Source organism: Staurois parvus, unplaced genomic scaffold (assembly GCF_062004578.1).
Source record: "Staurois parvus isolate SC_StPar_1 unplaced genomic scaffold, SC_StPar_1.0 ptg000715l, whole genome shotgun sequence".
Classification (NCBI taxonomy): Eukaryota; Metazoa; Chordata; class Amphibia; order Anura; family Ranidae; genus Staurois; species Staurois parvus.
In genome coordinates this window covers 4,292,780-4,312,510 of record NW_028318511.1, presented here as the reverse complement: position 1 = coordinate 4,312,510, position 19,731 = coordinate 4,292,780, and the positions used below count along the sequence as shown (strand labels likewise).

General features: G+C 39.8%; 1 protein-coding gene across 1 annotated transcript in view; it reads left to right on the top strand.

Moving 5' to 3' along the window:
* LOC149445621 (mucin-5AC-like) overlaps positions 1–19,731 on the top strand; it is a 173,919-nt gene that overhangs the window by 42,524 nt on the left and 111,664 nt on the right. Inside the window, exons 17-26 of the mRNA XM_089653506.1 lie at positions 1,506–1,552; positions 3,209–3,306; positions 3,438–3,589; positions 5,102–5,240; positions 7,231–7,341; positions 10,022–10,201; positions 11,702–11,941; positions 13,056–13,212; positions 15,346–15,477; positions 18,333–18,480. Of these exons, the coding sequence (XP_089509632.1) occupies positions 1,506–1,552; positions 3,209–3,306; positions 3,438–3,589; positions 5,102–5,240; positions 7,231–7,341; positions 10,022–10,201; positions 11,702–11,941; positions 13,056–13,212; positions 15,346–15,477; positions 18,333–18,480 (1,404 nt within the window). The remainder of the gene's footprint in view (positions 1–1,505; positions 1,553–3,208; positions 3,307–3,437; positions 3,590–5,101; positions 5,241–7,230; positions 7,342–10,021; positions 10,202–11,701; positions 11,942–13,055; positions 13,213–15,345; positions 15,478–18,332; positions 18,481–19,731) is intronic.

Below are 19,731 nucleotides of genomic sequence, written 5' to 3'. Positions count from 1 at the left end.
GCTGTCACCAGCTATATACAGTATACAGCGCAGCAGCACAAGGACTTCCTGTCTCAATCCCAGACTGGCAACTCAGCCATTTACAGGAAGGTTTGTATTCTTTTGAATGAAAACAAGGCTTCCTCTGATTGATTGAGGTGGAGATTGTGATGACATCTTTCTCAGCCAATCAGAAAAAGTTCAGAGACAGGAAGCTTCACCCAAAATGAACTATTTAAAGTGAAATTAAACCTGGAGTCAGGCTTTAAAGAAGCAAACTTTTGAACCAACATTTGAAGAAACCTAACATGTTTTTTCAAAAGCTTACATCTTTAATAACTCAAATCAGCTGGTAAAGGTTAACATTTAGGGCTCACACCATGGTGCAGAGACGTCAGTTTTACTGTATGCATTCTGCAAGGGCACAACAAAATCAATTGTTCTCTATGTGTCCTGTTCACACCACAACACTGATATCACATGCAGAATATTTCGGTGTAAGAATTTGCAACGTGTATAAAACTCATTGATGCACGCATGAGAACTGATGTAAACTGATTTCTCTGCAAGTGAAATCTGTGCATCAGTTTCCATCAGTTTTTCTGCATGTATAGTGTAAACGAGGCCTTAAACTTCAGAATTTTCACATTGATCGACAGCTAATAAGATACAACTCTCTGCTACAGCTGAGATATTTTAATCCTACAACTAGATATGCTCACCGGCCACTTTAATAGGTACACCTGTTCAATTGCTTGGTAACACAATTGCTAATCAGCCAATCATGTGGCAGTAATTCAATGCATTTAGGCATCTAGACGTGGTGAAGATGACTTGCTGAAATTCAAACTGAGCATCAGAATGGGGAAGAAAGGGGATTTAAGTGACTTAAATGTGGCATGGTTGTTGGTGCCAGACAAGCTGGTCTGAGTATTTCAAAAACCCACAACCATCTCTAAGGTTTATAGAGAATGGTCCGAAAAAGAGAAAATATCCAGTGAGTGGCAGTTGTGTGGACGGAAATGCCTTGCAGGGGCGGACTGACAACTCATGGGGCCCCCGGGCAATAGGGGATCATGGGACCCCTGTGTCCTTGCTCACACTCTAACCACACCCAAGAAAGCCTATGAAAGGTACCAGGGACATCTGAAGGGGCCCCCTACTGACCCCGGGCCCTCGGGCAGTGCCCGAGTTCTCCAATGGTCAGTCTGCCTCTGATGCCTTGTTGATGTCAGAGGAGAATGGGCATTCAATTTCAGCTGCGACATTCAGATGGAAGGGTCAGAATTTGGCACAAACAACATAAAGGCATGGATCCCTTCTGCCATGTAGCAACAGTTCAGGCTGGTGGTGTAATGGTGTGGGGGGCATTTTTTTGGCACTAGCAAGGTGTACCTAATAAAGTGACAGGTAAGTGTATATTGAGAATGATTATGCCACACATACAGTAGATATCACCGACTAAGCACGTACCTTGGTAATGGTGTATGTCACTTATATCTTTGTCTTCTCCCTTTGTCAACTAGCACTTGCCATGATGGGAAACTTCATTGCATTTCTTCAGCTGCTAAAGGTAAGGAGGTTTACTACTTTTTCTGTTATTCTGCCCTTTTATCATAAATTGCACATGCACCGACAAATTATTATCTGCTTATTTTTCCAGCAAGACTCTGGGGTTGATTTTCTAAAACTGGAGAGTGCAAAATCTGGTGCAGCTGTGCAAGGTAGTCAATCAGCTTCTAACTTCATCTTGTTCAATTAGGCTTTGACAAAAAACAAAAAAAACTAGAAGCTGATTTTTTTCTATACAGAGCTGAACCCAGATTTTGCACTCTCCAGTTTTAGTAAATCAACACAGTGCTTCTTTGGTGCAAAGAAACTGCTCAGCCACTCTGTATGACCTAACTGTGCTAAAATGAATCCGCATTGCCCTAAACTCTGCAGCAATAGATATAAGGCACATAACAGAATAGGCTGAAGGAAGAAAATGAGAGGAATGGATTAATGAACTGGAAGGGTTTAGATAATGACAAGCAGTGGAGCACATTTGACCATTGTGGAAGGACAACAGTCTGAGAAAGAAGTCCATTGTGGAAGGACAACAGTCAGAGAGAGAAGTCCATTGTGGAAGTGGAGGACAACAGTCAGAGAGAGAGAAGTCCATTGTGGAAGTGGAGGACAACAGTCAGACAGAGAATTATGTGCCAGCTTTCTTCCTTGTTTTAGATTGGAAATGCTTAAGATAGTTTAGGAGGGATGGTGCATAGAGTAAATTGGGTAGTCAGGTGGAGGATTTCCTGTCACAGCGTTGTCAGGTCCTGGATTTTGCCAGAAGAGTGAAGCTCATTTGTAAGGTTCTAATTTGGTGATGGGTTGGTAAATGCAACCATTAAATGCAATTGTCATAAAAACTATGTTCAAGTTTCACACGAGTCGAAGGCTGGCCATTGATGGGTAGAAAATTGTTCTAAAATGTATTCGATATTGATAAAGATCTGTCGAATGAGCACGCGATTACACCATTATTGATACCATATTTTTCCCCTACTTGTCCATATATTGTCATTCATTTTCCATCTATTTCAATATACAGAATGTTCTCAAGCGCAGTAAGATTTTTGTGGTATTCCCGATCAATTCCACTACTCACTCTTCGAATATTGTTTATTTACACAGAAAAATTACAACATGACTGCTTGTTTTTTTTTTCATAAATCTTTGTGTTTCAAGAATTAATGTGAGCCCACTAACATTTAGAATCTCTAACAATCGAGCATTTCAAACTAATTTGTTTGCAATTTTCTACCTATCTATGGTCAGCTTAAAAAAGGAAAACTCCCTTAGTTATGGTTATTGTGAAACCTGTCTTTGTGGTGTGTACCTAGTTGGTCGGCTGGTGGCTGGTAGAGTTGACTAACAAAGTGTAATTATGGGGACACTCTCAGGGACCTGCTTCATTTTGTATACTGTGTTTTTGTACTGGCATTGTTTGCTATCTTTGTTGCTAATGTTACTGTTATTATTGGAAATGTTAACTTGCCATTTATTAAAGCTATGGTCATAACATGATATACGTAAAAATGAGTGTATCTGTCAGCATTTATTGGATTAGGGTTGTTTTAAGGTGGATGTTGTATATATTTTGCTTTGCTTCATCTTACTTCCAGGACTCAGCACTAGCCAGGTCAAGTTATTTTAGATGTGTAACTAATCTGAGGTTTCTTTCCAGCTTGTTCTGAGGGTAAAATCTACTATGACTGTAACAACCAAACAAGTGGTTTAGAAGCCCCCGATCAAAGGAGTTGCAAGACACTTAATATTACCAATGTGAGTGCACCTTTTATGCATTTTGGGGAGTGTATATGTTAAAATTATATATTGAATTTTTAAAAAATGAATTCTATTTGTATTACCTTTATGTAAAATGTTGATAACATAACTTTATTTTGGCATAATAGTTTTCAACAGCATGCCTCTCAGGGTGTGTTTGCCCCCATGGACTTCTAGATGATGGGGATGGTGGATGTGTTCTTGAGAAAGATTGCCCATGTAGCTACAAAGAAATTAACTATCGCAGTGGGACCCAGATCAATGTGGACTGTAATACATGGTAACTAGATATTTAAATTTGCTTGAATTATCTCCCTTGCTCCCCTTCTTGATGAGTTATACACTGTCGGAGTATCAATACATGTACATGGGACTTTTTAGGTGCTATCAATATATAAATGCCATAAACTGCAATGTACTAAAATAGAATCTTTTATAACAATTCTTAAAATCACATGAAATACAGAGAAAGAAGGTTTGTGCAATAATATCTGTCAATAGCCAAACAAATTACACTCTACACCTTTAATAACGTCTGAACCCACCACTGCAAACTAAGATATCTTTTAGTTATACTGTACAAATAATTAATATTTCCATTCATTTAGGTTTATTCCTGCAGAGGGATGAGTATAGCTCTCAAAGTTTTGCCCAGATCACAGATCTGCTGATAAAATAGGTTATGACTATTCAGAAGAGGGGGTTCTCTGTACACTGCTGATAAACTGAGAAGGAAGTGGAGCTCGCAAACGCTCTTATGAACCTGAGGAGAAAACTGCCCATTTTGTATATCTTTAACACTCTACTGGGGGAGAGCTCTGTCTTTGAACTCCTCTGTCTGTATATGTGCCTGTGCCATTATGAGGGACTCATTCTCTGTGTTGAGTTTTTTAAAATGTATTCTATATTATGGAGTTTGCATTAGGAAGGCTGGGACACACAAAGGCGGGCAGAAACACCAGTAACTGAGCTGGGAATTTTGATAGGGAGACCTTCTTGTTGTTGGAGTTTCCAAGATAAAAGAAGCCAGAATATGTTGTATTCTATGAGCTTCTAGTTTTACCTGGAGTATCCCTTTTCAGTTTGACTTGTCAAAGCTTGTAGTGCTGTTCCAAGCAAGATGTATGTTTCCCCACTGGTGCTGAGCAGTAAGGGTGCGGGAGTCAGGTCTCACACATCCAGAGGTGATGATAGAATCAGTTTAAGAAGCTTACCACTTTAACTCAATTCATAAGGGTATATGTGATGATCTCAGCCAGTGCTGCTCCATTGGCCATGCCCCCTGACACAGTTCACCCTGCCCACCAGGTCTTAGCCATAGAGGTCATTTTCCCCATGTGTTTTTCATTGAAATCCATAAAAAAACATCAAAACACATTTTAAAGAGCACTTTTTCAGTATTCAATGTCAGCTTGCCCCATATCCCACATTAACATGCATCGACACATGTTGGCACACATCATGATGAGTTGATATGCTCCATGATGCGTCAACATGCATCACCATGCACATCTTAATGCTTGCATTGATATGCATTTTGTATGCATTTCCATTGATTTCAATAAAAGGCACAGAAAGAAAATTAGTTTGAAGTTGCCTGAACTGCCCTGATCAGGTTTCTGAAAAGGATTTCCACATTTTTGCTTATGCTCTTATATGTGTTTTTACATTCTTGAAGAATCTATCAATTAAATATACATTAAAGCAAAAATAATGCATACAGTCCACATGAATGTGAATATATTTAGATCTATATGAACTGACTATCTGTCCTCTGATCATTAATTCACAGCTTTTGTCAGAGTGGACAATGGACTTGCACCAAAAAAGTGTGTTATAGGACATGTTCAATTTATGGAAGTGGTCATTATATCACATTTGATGAGAAATTGTATGACTTTGATGGGAATTGTGAGTTTGTAGCTGCCCAGGTAAGTGATACTATAATTATTTTAGTTGTACATTTTTTATACATAATGCAGTGTAGCTGGTTTATAAAAAATAATGCCAGCTGACAATTTTGTGTCCTTGCTGTGGGAAGTTTGAAATTTATCTAACCATTTTATAATTTAATATTTAACTGACCCTATTTACACCTAAAGGAGAAGTATGGTCTAAGCTATTTTGGCTACACTTCTCCTATAGATCACAGGAGTGCAGTTCATTCTGCACTCCTGTGACCTGTTTTCAGCAGACAACTGGCTCAGTCGGCCCAGGCTCTGAAAAGATCCCAACTTTAATGTCGGGATGCGCCCAAAAGCCTGACTGACAGACACCAGGGGGTTTATTTACTAAAGCTGGAGAGTCCAAAATCAGACTCCCTTCTGCATAGAAACCAATCAGCTTCCAGGTTTCATTGCCAAAGCTTCATTGAACAAGCTGAGGTTAGAAGCTGATTGGTTTCTATGCTGAAGGGAGTCTGATTTTGGACTCTCCAGCTTTAGTAAATAAACCCCCAGCTGTCTGAAGACTGAAGACCAAGAACTGTGAGTTCAGTGGAGTTTGATTGCTCAGTTCTCGGTCTCAGAGGCAGCAGGGGACAGATGCAGCATCCACCTCAGTGAGAATGTATGTTTATTTTTTTTAAACCCAAACTTCTTTGGCACAATCCTTCAGCAAAAGGCCCATTTCATATGGGGAGGACTTTGTTTATTCAGTTGGGGTTCTGTACGCTAATCATCCTCTGAGCAGAGTGGAGAGAGGAGATGACAGGTCCGTGTCGCTCCACTAACACGGACACAGTCCACTCTGCTCTATGGGCAGTCAGATGTAAATGGACCATCTGTCTGTTTACACCTAAATGCCCATCAACCCAATCCATCCAGAGGAGGGGAATGGATCCCCTTCCGTTTGTTTTTAATGGATCGGATTGGAGGTAGGTGGGTGTAAATGGAAACAAGTCCATCTACATCCACCGCTCCATAGAGGAGAATGGAGAGTCCAATTGGGTCTCACTGAAAAACCGAGAGGAGGACCTGATCAGACCGCTAGTGTGAAAGGGGCCTTAAAGCCCATTAAAAAAGACAGTAAAAAGCAACTTTTTTGCCATTTACTTTTATTCATTCAGATGCTGTACACTGCAGTCATTCTTTTCAACCATTAGATGATAGCCCTCTTCTAAATTGAATGATGGCCAGCATCCTCTACTCTGTTTCCTCTAAGCCCAGCATGTCATGGACCTGCCATGTGGAGGCCTAATAAAGATGTACCCTTTTTAAAAATTGCACTGCAACAAAATGCGTGTTACTTTGTTACCATGAGTTTTGCGGTGCACTAACATTCACAAAAGCATGCACGTTTGCAAGTTGCATAGGGGTGCCATTAAGAATAAATGAATTCATACACTTTAAGACCTCAGATTCCTCAATTCATGCACCTCCACACATCAGTTCAATACCAATTCCTGCACTTTCAAATCTCAGATCAGCCCCAATTTATGTATTTTCAGACCTCAAATCAGCCCCAGTTCATGCAACAATTTATGCGCAACAGTTGTGTCTGAAAAATCAAGAACGTAATGTTATTCATATAGTTAAAGTGGTATTAAGTATATAAATCTAATATGCAGCACTCACTATATGTGCAAACTATTTCAAATGTCATACATTAAACCATATATACATTTTTTTAAATTCATCTATGTGCTTAATAAAAAGCACCAAATGCTGTTTTCACATTGTGCAACCACTACTCACAAATGCATATCGATAAAGTGCATATTCACTAAAGTCCATTCCATAGCTAAAAGTGATCATAAATTCATAATTTCTAATATCCGATAAAGTGTCTTCAGACCATGCATTCGCCTCCACACCTGTGAGAATCCACCAAACAATATTGACCCCTGTCTTATTCAAATGTGTCAATAAACATTAAAATGAATGTTCATGATCACCGGCAATGACAAGTCTTTATTTGCAGGATTATTGTGGTCCTAACCATTCCACTGGTAACTTCAGCATTGTCACAGAGAATGTCCCATGTGGTACAACAGGAGTTACATGTTCCAGATCCATCAAGTTCTTTCTGGGGGTAAGTATGGAATTCAATACTTTGGTTAGTCCTGGATAAGTGTGACTAAATTAACAGAAATGTTCCCACGAATAATACTACAGATAACTGGGGTGGGTCACGTGTACAACTAAAGAAAACCTGGACCCAATACAATAGGGTGTCCATACAGTTAAGCTTATGCTTTCATTACTGTCCGGCTGCATAAACTGTAATAAATATGGCTGGCTTTTTAAAATTTGTTTCACTCTTTGCTGCAGCTAGGGATAAATATTCTGGGGGATATTTACTAAAACTTTAGCACTCAGAATCTGGTGCAGCTGATAGCCAATCAACTTCAGCCTGTTCAATTAAGCTTAGCCAATAAAACCTGGAAGCTGATTAGTTTGTATGCAGAACTGCAGGGAAACTAAACAAGCCACAATCGATAGGACTGAGAAGGGGAAAAAGTGGAACATGATTGCAGGGATAGAGGAAAAAAGAGTGAATAGGGCAAGAATCTGGAACAATGGGGGGAAGGTCAGGGATGAACACAAAATCAACAGACTGAGCACAGCTAACACTCCACTGAAACTGCCCTACTAAAACTCACTAATGATCTACTAACTGCTAAAACCAATGGCCACTACTCCGTACTCTTACTACTTGACCTCTCTTCGGCTTTTGATACTGTTGACCATCCCCTCCTCCTCAAAAAACTCCACTCTCTTGGCCTCCGAGACTCTACTGTCTCCTTGTTTTCCTCCTACCTATCACAGCGCTCCTTCAGCGTTACCTATAACTCTGTCTCCTCCTCTCCACTCCTTCTTTCTGTAGGGGTCCCTCAAGGTTCTGTCCTTTGACGCCTTCTCTTCTCCATCTACACCTCCTCCCTTGGTCACTTGATAAAATCCCATGGCTTTAAGTACCATCTCTATGCTGATGACACACAAATCTATCTTTCTAATCCTCACCTCTCCCCTTCAGTCTCCTCTCGTATTACTAACCTACTAAGTGACATAACGGCATGGATGTCACTCCACTTCCTCAAACTCAATCTTTCCAAAACTGAGCTCATGCTATCTCTCCAACCCATGCCTCCTCCCCTGACTTCTCCATCAAGATCAATAATACAACCATCAGTCCTTCCCCACGTGCCAGGGTGCTAGGTGTAATCCTAGACACCCATCTGTCCTTTCAGATCCAATCACTGTCCAAATCATGTAGACATCACCTCTGCAACATCTCCAAGATACGCCCGTTCTTAACCTCAGAAACTACTAAGCAACTTATTCACTCCCTGGTTATCTCTTGCCTTGACTATTGTAACTCCCTCCTCATTGGCCTACCTCATCGCAGGCTATCCCCTCTTCAGTCGATCATGAATGTTGCTGCCAGACTCATCCACCTTACCAACTGTTTCATATCTGCCACCCCTCTCTGCCAATCCCTCCACTGGCTTCCCATTGACCAATGGATAAAATTCAAAACATTAACAATAACATATAAAGCCATTTATAACTCTGCCCCAAATTACATCACCAATCTTGTCTCCAAATATCACCCACACCGTACTCTCCGCTCCTCGCACGACCTCCTGCTCTCTAGCTCCCTTGTCTCATATGCTTGTCTCCAGGACTTCTCCAGAGCTTCTCCCATCCTCTGGAACTCTCTACCCCAATTTATCAGACTATCGCCTACTCTGCTCACTATTAGACGATCTCGGAAAACCTATCTCTTCAGGGAAGCCTATCCTGCCTCAGAAAATAATGGAATCTTCTATTCCTCCTACCAGTCCATCCCCAACAGTTATTACCTTTTGTACCACTAGCCCCTCCCTCTTAGATTGTAAGCTCCAAGGAGCAGGGCCCTCCTAACCCTCTTGTATTGAACTGTATCATTGCTGTATTGTCTCCCGTTATATTGTAAAGCGATGAGTAAACTGTTGGCGCTATATAAATCCTGTATAATAATAATAACAATAATTAGAGCCGAACTGTGGGAGAATGACAGGAGACTGTAGAATGGAGGGGAGTTTAGCTGCTGCAAATGTGTTTGTCAGTTGTCCCCTACAGGATGATCAGAGGTACCCCCATATCAGCGGCCCAGCATGTATGTTCCAGATTTCAAAGTTTGGTTTCAGTGCGGATTGAAATCTATTTGTTTTAGCAGTTCTGGGCTGGTTCAGGAACAGTTCAGGACAGGTTTTTGAGACACAGCTGTGGATTGATCTGTTCACAGGTTTGGGGCCATTTTGTATGTGGTTTTGCAAGGCTTTTTTGGTTGAGGTATAGAGGATGGGGAAGGAGAGCAAACCATGCTGAAAACTGATCCTGTACTGAAATCCTGGTCCAGAACTGAAATCCTGTGCACAACTGATGATATGTGCGATTCAGAAGTGGTTCCCATAGAAACCAATAGTCTGTAATCCACACCTTAACTGGACCGTACTGCTCAGAAATTGGACAGGACTGTTTTTCAATTCGTACTGCCAGTGCACCGAGCATATGTCAACAGGCATCATAGAAAGCAATGTTATTTCACATGTCATGCAGATTGGATGCGGTTCTTAGAGCGCTGGCACTTAGGGAGACATCAGCTCTTTACATTCTTGATTAGATAATGTCTACTAATTATACAATATGCTTGCAAACTATTCAAAAGCTTTTGATAAATTATATTTAATGACTAAACATTATTCTATTTTTTTGGCTTATCTCAGGATACAATTCTTCAATTAGCCGATGCGAAATTGGCGGAAATTGCAGGCCAAGGTGGAAATCACGTGGGTTACCTGACCCGTGAAGTTGGTATTTACCTGGTCATACAGGCAGACAATGGTATTCTTCTGATCTGGGACAAAAAGACCACCATATTCATCAAGGTTTCCCCTGCATACAAAGTAAGAATTTTATATACAATATTCTCACAAGTTGTCCTTATCATACAGAAAAGGGTGCTATATGTTTTCTAGGCACCATCATTCTAACCTTGTCTAAACCAGCCCAAACTATGTTCAGGTCTGAAAATCCTTGAACCCTGATAAAATACCATTGCTGATGACTCTCTTCTTTGAAGCTTTTTGGGTAGCACCAGATTTCTGGAAGTGGAAGTTCTTACCAGTAAAGGGTAACTGTGACTTCGGCAGCCCATAAATGATTAGATTTTCTTTCCTTCCAGCACTGGTGGAAGGAAAGAAAATCACATGATTCTCCCATCAATCAGTGTTGATGGGAGAATGCCTCCTGCAGGGAAGAACACAATGATTAATGCTAGTGCCTATAGCCACTGACAGTAAGCACATGTAGGAAAATCCAACAAACTGGTTGTACCCAAGTCAATCCATCATCTGTATCTGTAAGAGCCTGCCATACATGGATCAAATCTCTACTGGTCCTTGGTGAACTGCCCAAATTTAATTCCAGGTATGGCTAGCTTCTACAACACTTTTTTCCACTTTGTGAGCCAACGTATGCAACAAATGTATTATTGTCTTTACAGATTTTTTTCAGATACACCTGGTCAGAATTGGAGTTTAAATTGGTCCAACCCTATTTATAACTGCTAAATGGGGGGATTGAAAATCCAAAACAGAATCAATGCAACATGAACATAAATACTTCTCTTGTGTATTTTTGCTTAAAACAAAGCAAAATAGTAGAGCATGCTGTATGAGATTTCAAGTGTATTTAATGCTAAAGCTTTTTTAAGGTTTAGATCGTGTAAAGAAAGTGAAAATGCTCTATCAAGTTGTTTTTGCTGGCTTAGTGTTGGGGGGTGGTGAAACCAGGAGGCTAAACCACAATTTTAATGCCCCCTGTCTGACCACCTGATATGTCTCAATACAGCTGGGCAGGGCTGTACAGTGCTGCAGCTGCAAAGCTTTGCTTTGCAGATATGGCATTTCACCCATTGAGTTTATTGATATTGCAACCCAACTCCATGCCAAGCACTCGATTGTGACATGGTAGTGAAACATTATAAGATACAATCAGGTGGTAAGAAAGTGTTATAGTGCCTCCTCACTGCCTGTCAAATGCCCTCTGAACAGGGAAACAAATGTGGATCGATCTTCAGAAGTCACTTCAGGCACAGCAAGCCTGAAAGAGCCCCCAGTTCTTCTGGGGAGATTTTCCATTTTAGAGAGTTGTCACAGAAACACGATTTTCCCATGTAAGGATTTTCCCTCACCTGTTGCTCTGATCTCTACTTAAAACCTTATCTTTTGGTCTAAAAAATTATCTAGTCCCTTACCACGTTATTCAATGCTAAAAAAAACAAATTTTCCTTTACACACACGTTAAGAATACATTCAGGATTTTCACATTCTTTTTATTTTAAAACTAGTTATTTTTGTGCACAAGATTTTGTGTCTATAAAAGGTATTTTTTTCTTCCTTTAGGGCACATTGTGCGGCTTGTGTGGAAACTTTGATGACAATGCAGAAAATGACTTTATGGCCAGCAATATGTTACAAGTCAGCGATGTGCTGAAGTTTGGAAACAGCTGGAAGATTGATTCTACCTGTCCTGATGCAGAAGAGGTGATCAACCCCTGCAGTCAGAATAAACATCGCAAGGCCTGGGCTAAGAAGCAGTGTGGGCTAATCATAAGTGATGTCTTCAAAATCTGTCACAGCAAGGTATGGAGATAAGATCTGAGTTCAGCAGAAAAACTAACAATAAATCCTGTATTTGTATGTTTTCATCAAGTGCAAGGACTGAGTAGGTTAATGGCTCAGGGTTTTGAACATGCCTATGGTAAACCCTTTGACGACTGGTAATTGAAGCCTAGATGCCCAGGCCAATTTTAGCACCATCAGATCATATTGTTTAAAGACTAAGTTCACTTTTACATAAAATAAATAATAAATGCACATATTTTTCACAGGTAAAAAAATGAGCATTTATTATTTTTTAATACAGGAGCCTGCAAATTATTGCACCTGAGATCTGCAGAGGGCGGGTGCAATGTCAGGCTCCTGCACACACAGTCTACAGCTCGGTGCTCATACCTCTGTATGGATGTTGTTTTCAGAGCTGTAGGCAGTGTGAATGAACTATGAGGATGCTGATCAGCACACTCACAGTTCTCTTGAACTACAAGTCCGTCTGCCATGGCAGATGACATGGCTGTATGGGTGGAGGCCTGCACATCTGCGCTATTTTTCAAAAGTGACAGCTTATTGTCACAGGGACATGAGGATCGAGTGGAGAGGGAGCAGGAACTGGAACATGTTACATGTTCCATCCTAAAAATGGGTGGAACATGTAACATGTTCCCAAGGTGAATTTAGCCTTTAAAAGTGCATTTCACACGTCGCTGTGTATATTCTATTACAGGTACTTATATAGTGCTGTCAATTTGAACAGTGCATTACATACACATTTACATCAGCCCCTGCCCTCAAGGACATTACAATTTAAGATTTCTAAATCACATCCATGCATACACATTTTGGTCAAATTTAGATAGGAGTCAATTAACCTACCTGCATGTCTGTGGGAGGAAACCCACACAGGCACAGCTAGAACAATCAAACTCCAGACAGGTAATGTCATTGGGATTTGAACCAATGACCCTAGTGCTGCTAGGCGGACGTTCAAACCATTTAGCCACTGTCCTGCCATTTTCAAAAGTATGTTGCACGACTAGCTTAACTTTCCTTTGTAAAGCTTTATATGTGGACTTATCACAGTTTTGCTCACATAACTATAAACATAAAAGTAATTTTCCAGTTTTTGATGTTATGATAGGTGGATCCACATCCATTCTATGAGGCTTGTGTGACTGATGCTTGCGCCTGTGACAGCGGTGGAGACTGTGAATGTTTCTGCACAGCAGTAGCTGCCTATGCTCAGGAATGCACCAAAGCCGGAACCTGCGTCTACTGGAGAACACCAGACATATGTCGTGAGTAAAGTACTATAGAGATCAGGGGTGGTGCATTAATGTGGGTTTCAGGTTGCATCTAGGTCAGTGACCTCAAAGTTAATATACTAGCTTAGCACTGGCAGAATTTGCATAGTCTCTTATTAGAAAAATGTTTTTTAATTTGCATTAAAGTGTATATAATGGGAACATTAACAAAAAAAATAGTACATCTCAGATATACATGTGCATTTCCTGTTTCCCTTTCTATATATGTATATAATGTCACACAGTGACTTTTTATCAAAAAAAAAATTTATACTCAGCTAGGTGAATGCAGCATCGGTTCGATGCTGCATCTGTCTTTCCTGCTTCTAAGACTGAGAACTGTGCAATAGACTCGATAATATAAAGTGCAGCGCTATAAAGTAATAATAAATCATGAAATGTCCTCAGAAGTAAAAGTATAAATAAACAGTTCATAAAAATTAGAATGATCCACTTGTTATAGCAGAATACCAAGACAAGCTTGTGGCGGGAACAAATGATAGAAATGCGCACTCACCGGATGCACATAGATATTGCACATGTAATCAATATCCACCGGGGTCACGTAGGTAGGCAGAATAGGTGAGCTTCCATCTATGAGTAGATGAAAGCTCTACTCTACCTAAGTGACCCTGGTGGATATTGATTATATGTGCAATATCTATGTGAGTGCGCATTTCTATCATTTGTTCCCGCCTCAAGCTTGTCTTGGTATTCTGCTATAACAAGTGGATCATTCTAATTTTTATGAACTGTTTATTTATACTTTTATTTCTGAGGACATTTCATGATTTATTATTACTTTATAGCGCTGCACTTTATATTATCTGGTACTTTACAAGGTTTGCTGTGATCACCTTTAGTGCATTAGCTGTTGACTTGAGAGCGCTCACTTTTGTGTATTTTTATTTTTTGTGCAATAGACTGCTGATCTCGATATTCAGTGAACAGAGAGCCAGTGGTTCAGTCACCAGCTCTCTGCTCTGCTCCTCTAGCACTTACTGGAGTGCCAAGCTGTGGAAGTCGCAGACGTGGCTAGCTCAGGCTCTCATTGGCATGCTGAGAGGCTGAGCCAGCTGCCAGTCCAGGTATATGTGTGGATCCCAACCATGTGGTCAGAATCTTTTCAGAGCCTGGACTGGCTCTGTGACATCAGTCCATTACATGTCAGCTGAAAATGGGTCACAGAAGTGCACAACGAACTGCATTCCTGTGATCCATGGAAGAAGTAGGGACGAAAAAGCTTTGGACATACTTCTCCTTTAGGTTGTATCAGCTGCTGCATGGTCACAATATCACTGAGTGACATTTCAATAAAGTTGGTTTAGAAAAAAAATGAACAGTGCAATGTGCCATAATTGGTGCATTGACACTGCACTGATCCTACTGCCGCACACTGCATGTAGCAACGCAGCGGCCAGTGTGACTTAGCCCTAAAACTCTAAACATGCAGGCCCTACAAGATGGCAGAGCACCGAGAAGATCTAATCAGTATATTTCTGCTCTTTCTTATGATAAGCAGTAGGCTGCAGGCAGACAGGTGACCCTACTGTATTTCTTAACAGTAGGAGAGAAAGTATCACCCTCCTACCTGAAAAGTGTAATAGGTAAAATATTTCACATCTATGTATTTCAATAATGTTTTAATGGAGTTCAGTTTTAAATACAAAATCCTTAAGACTAGAAGAACACAACCGTATGTATGACAACATCCAGGCATCTCCTGTTCTTCGAGGCTGAGAGGAACCTATCATGAGTCTGGCATAACAAGAGGCAAATCCTGCCCACTCCTACCTCTGATTAATGGATTTGCTAGTGTCCTGACCGATGTCATCCAGGGATTGGGTCTAGTGTTGCCTGGTGATAGCATTTATCTCCATTATTATGGGGAAAGGCTCAAAGAAACACAGCACTACAGAACAAATGACAAATAGACACATGGAAAACAGCAGTCGCAGAAATCATACTGTTAATATTATATAATTCACAGTTTACTTGTCTCCCACTGTTGAAGGATACAATTGTCTCAATCTAGATCTGCTTTAATTCACATATACTGTATAATGCAAGGTCAAATACTGATACTGGACTGTATACACCAAATTTAATACATTCTTTCCCCTCTAGCCATATTTTGTGACTACTATAACCCTAAAGATGAATGTGAGTGGCATTATCACGCTTGTGGCAACGACGGCATAAAGACGTGTCGTTCTATTAACAATGTATATATAAATGTCACCATCACTTACCTGGAAGGTGAGTTTCCCACAACTATTCTATTCTATTCTTAATTTCATGATAAAACAGTCTCTGAGTATATCACGCCTAAGTACTCATAAAACATAATATCATATCTAAACATGTTAACAATACAAATATTGTAGCTTTAAGATGTGAATAAAGTATAGCACATCTAAAGACCAACCTTTTTAAAAAATTTTGGATAGAGTAGAGAATAGTTAAAACCACTGTCATGTTTATTTGTGCCATCTGTCCCACTGAGATTTCCCTTAACTTCCTGTCCTGTAGTCATAATAGAAAATGAGAGGAAGTGATGCAAATCTCCTGTTAGACAGCTATCACTAGAGCAAGTCTCCCCTTTGGAAGACTTTGCCTGTATTGCTGTACTAGTAACAACTCATTATTTCTGATTCTCACTCATTTCTATCCTGGAGACAAAGGACACTCTATCGAAAACAAAAAACGTTGGCTTTAGAGGTTTAGTGCTATGTGACAGCATTTCAAACTACAATTGTCTGGATCAGCCTTTCTCAACCTGGATTCAGTGGAACTCGTTCCTCCAGAAACTGCTAGGGGTTCCTTAAGCAATAAGCAGTGGTGAATTGACTTTCCACCTGATGGGGGCTGCATAATTACAGGTCCAATGCCACTGGGCAGAGCCAGTGGTTAAGGATCATTGGAAACCCCTACTCTTTTCTCTCAGATAAGCAACAGTTGAACTACATGATCTTTTTAGCTGTCTTCAAGGGTGGCATTTTTTCCAATGAGGACAAATGTAAGGGGCATTCTTCCTCCTACTGATCACCAACTGCAGTGGAACCCTAAAAAAATCCACTTTGGGTGTCAAATACTCTGGGAGAGCCACAGTCTGTATTTTTTCATTTGTATCTTTATTTTTTTATTATATCTACAATTTCTAACTGATGATGTTTTGTATGTTGTAGATGTATTCATTTTTATCAGAGTTCCATGAGGAAAAGTAAAAAGGTTGAGAAAGACTTACCTAGAGAGAATAAAGCACATTACTGGAATAGTGTTCTCTCCATCATAAAAATCTTTTAATTTTCCCCAATTTAGGAAATCGAAGGATGTGAATTCTCACTTTTCTAAATAAATTGTTACTTAACCTATGTTGTAAAACAAAGTCAATATTCATGTTGCAAGGAATACGTAATCACTTCAAGCAGGATTTTTGCTTGCAAACAATTGGATGATTTAGTTCAGCGTAATTTAACTTCTTTCACTAAGCTAAGCCAAATTCACTTTCCAGATCGAACATTTCCTTAGCTTAGTGAATGAAGAAAAGTTGTTCTAATTTCAATAATACAATCATAAACACCAGGAAAGATGACTATGGGATTTTTTTGAATGTTATTACTTAGTATACAACATATATTTCAAAGTATTTGATTAAAATGTTGCTTTGTATTATCTAAATCAGGGGTCTCCAAACTGTCTGAACAAAGGGCCAGTTTTCTGGTCTTATGACTTTAGGGGTGGCCAAACTGTAACCAGTGGGAGTGGAAAATGCCACAGAAATAGTGGCCAATAATTGGCGTCAGTAGAAGGAATAGCGCCCTATTATTGGTATCAGTGAGACGAATAGTACCCCAACATTGGTGCCAGTGGAAGGAATGGTTCCCCAACATTGGCATCAATGAAAGAAAATTTGCCCCAATACTGGTGTCAGTGAAAGGACAGGTGCCCCAACTTTGGTGGCAGGAGTAGTGCATCATCGATGGTATCAGTAGGAGGAAAAGGGAAAAGTGCCCCATCTTTAGTGTTAGCAGGAGTAATAGTGCTTTCTATTTTATATCAGTGGATGGAATTATGCCCCATTGTTGATGTCAGTGACAGGAACAGTACCCCAATGATGGTATCAGTGGGAGGAAAAGTGCATTATCTTTAGTGTTAGTGGAAGTAATAGTGTTCTGTAGTGGGAGGAATTATGTCCCAATGTTGGTGTTAGTGGAAGGAATGGTGCCTCAAATCAGTGCAAGGAAGAGTGCCCCAAGGGCCAGATAAAGGCAATCAAAGGGCCACATCCGGTCCCCGGGCCAAAGTTTGGAGATCACCGATCTAAATCTTTAAAAAAAACACCTTTCAAGAGTACCAAGTGCAAATGTTGATACCTTTTAGGAAGTATGCAGATAACTTAATGAAATGGTGATGTTCCTAGAAATAATGCCCTCAAATACCCCAGAGGTCAGCAGGGTGAATTGTTTGTTGGCTGACTATTTATTGTTGAAGTAGCTTCTAGTTCTAGTATTGGGTTAGAGGTATTAATCTTCAACAAGTTTCACTGGCTATCCTGCCTGCTTCATCAAGAAGATGTGGATCCTATCTATAGGTCAGATGTTAATTCTACAGATGGGCCTCCAAAAACTAACTCCTGCTAATCATGGCATAAACACATCTTTTTTTAATGGAAGACTTAAATAGAAAAAAGATTATAATCAAATACTTTGATATATAAATATTATATACTTAGTAGTAGCACCTGAAAAAAGTGTCATTATCCTCTTTCCTGGAGACCATTGTGAAGTCTTAGGGATGTGGAAAAGTTATGCTGTTGGCTAGTCACCCATGCATTTCTGTTCAATCATGCAATCATGTGCAAGCAAAAATTCTGTTTTTTATTTCCTTTGTACATTATTGGGTATCCTAAAAAAAGTTAATTTTCACTGTTTCACCTCATTCAGTAAGATAAGCACAAATTCATTCTGAAAGTGAATGTGCTCTACTTCTTTATTAAAGCAACCCTATCATGTATATATTAAATATGTTTAAATTGTATGTGGTCTAGTTATTTTCTGGGAACTAACCAGCAGTATGAAAGTAACTCAAAAAATAATTTTGCATTTTATTAGGCTGCTACCCAACTTGCCCGAAAGAGAAACCTATTTATGATGAGTCAAAGAGGATTTGCGTGCCCGCAGAACTATGTGGCTGTTTCGTTAATAGCACCCGCTATGATATTGGGGATCATATACCCAGTTTCAAGAGTTGTCACAGTTGGTAAGACACAGGATCTGCTGTGGAAGGTGGAAAAAAAGAATAACAATTCTAACAATTTCTACTTAGATGTACTTTATTTAATGGTCTATTTAGATGGCATTTATACATACAAAACAAGCTTTGCAGCATTTTGTGGGTCAGAACAAACACATTTAACTTTAAGGACCTTTCAATTAAAATATCCAGGGATTAAATACCCCTTTGAGCCTATTGTAAAGATCCTTGTTGAGTGAAAGCAATGATTCACTTATAAGTGGTCTTCAGGATATTTCCCTAAAGTTACTTTTGCTATTTTGATACACAAAACTATTTCAATATACTTGGGTCTACTATATGGCTAACACATCCCTCATATTAAAACATTAAGAATTATACTTCTGTCTAAGGGAACTTAGGCTAACCACAGGCATAAAAAGGCTAATACTCTCAAGCAACTCAGTAAACTTAAAATGTTACTAAACCCACAACAGTAAAATCAGTCTGTATATGCAGTAAAGCATTCTTGTTATACTCACTGTGGAACCTAGGGGGTTAATCCTCTGCATTGTGTAAAAATGCTGTTTGATCCTGTCTTCTCTGATCCTTCCCTTCTTCTAGTGTCTCCCTCTTATCTTTTGATAAAACATATAGTGTGGAGACACTGCACATGCTCAATTTGGTGTGTATTGCTAGAGGTTTTTTTTTCTTGGGAGAGTGCATGTGATCAGCACAGGGCCAATCAGCACTGTCCAGACAAAGGACAGGGGTTCTGCATCTTCCTAGAGAAAACTCCTCCTACAAACTTTAACCAGTGCTCTGCTGAACACTGATAGAAGTCACAAGACTGCTCTAACTGCTGGTGAGAAAAGGAATTTAGCAGTTTATATTTACTAAAATAATTGCATTTCCATGTTGTGTGTACTGTGGGAGACCAGATACAGTGAATGCAGGGTCCTGGGTTTAGTAACACTTTAAGAGGTGGGTGTGACTATTTGACGTTACAGGGGGTAACTGAAACAATAGCGAGCTGTTATTATTGCACATAGAGATGCTCTCTTCACAATTTTTAATTTCTTATTTTTCATTTTTAAATACAGTTAGTGTAAGTACCTGATTCTGTTTTGATATGAGCCTTTTGAGATATTTCCCTATCTGTGGCACTCAGACTAAGGGCAAATTCACACTGTAAGAAGAGCTACCGCAGTGAAAGCTCTCCATTGCCAGCTGTGCTAGGGGGCAGTGAGGTGCACAATTCAGTGCATCCCAATTTTT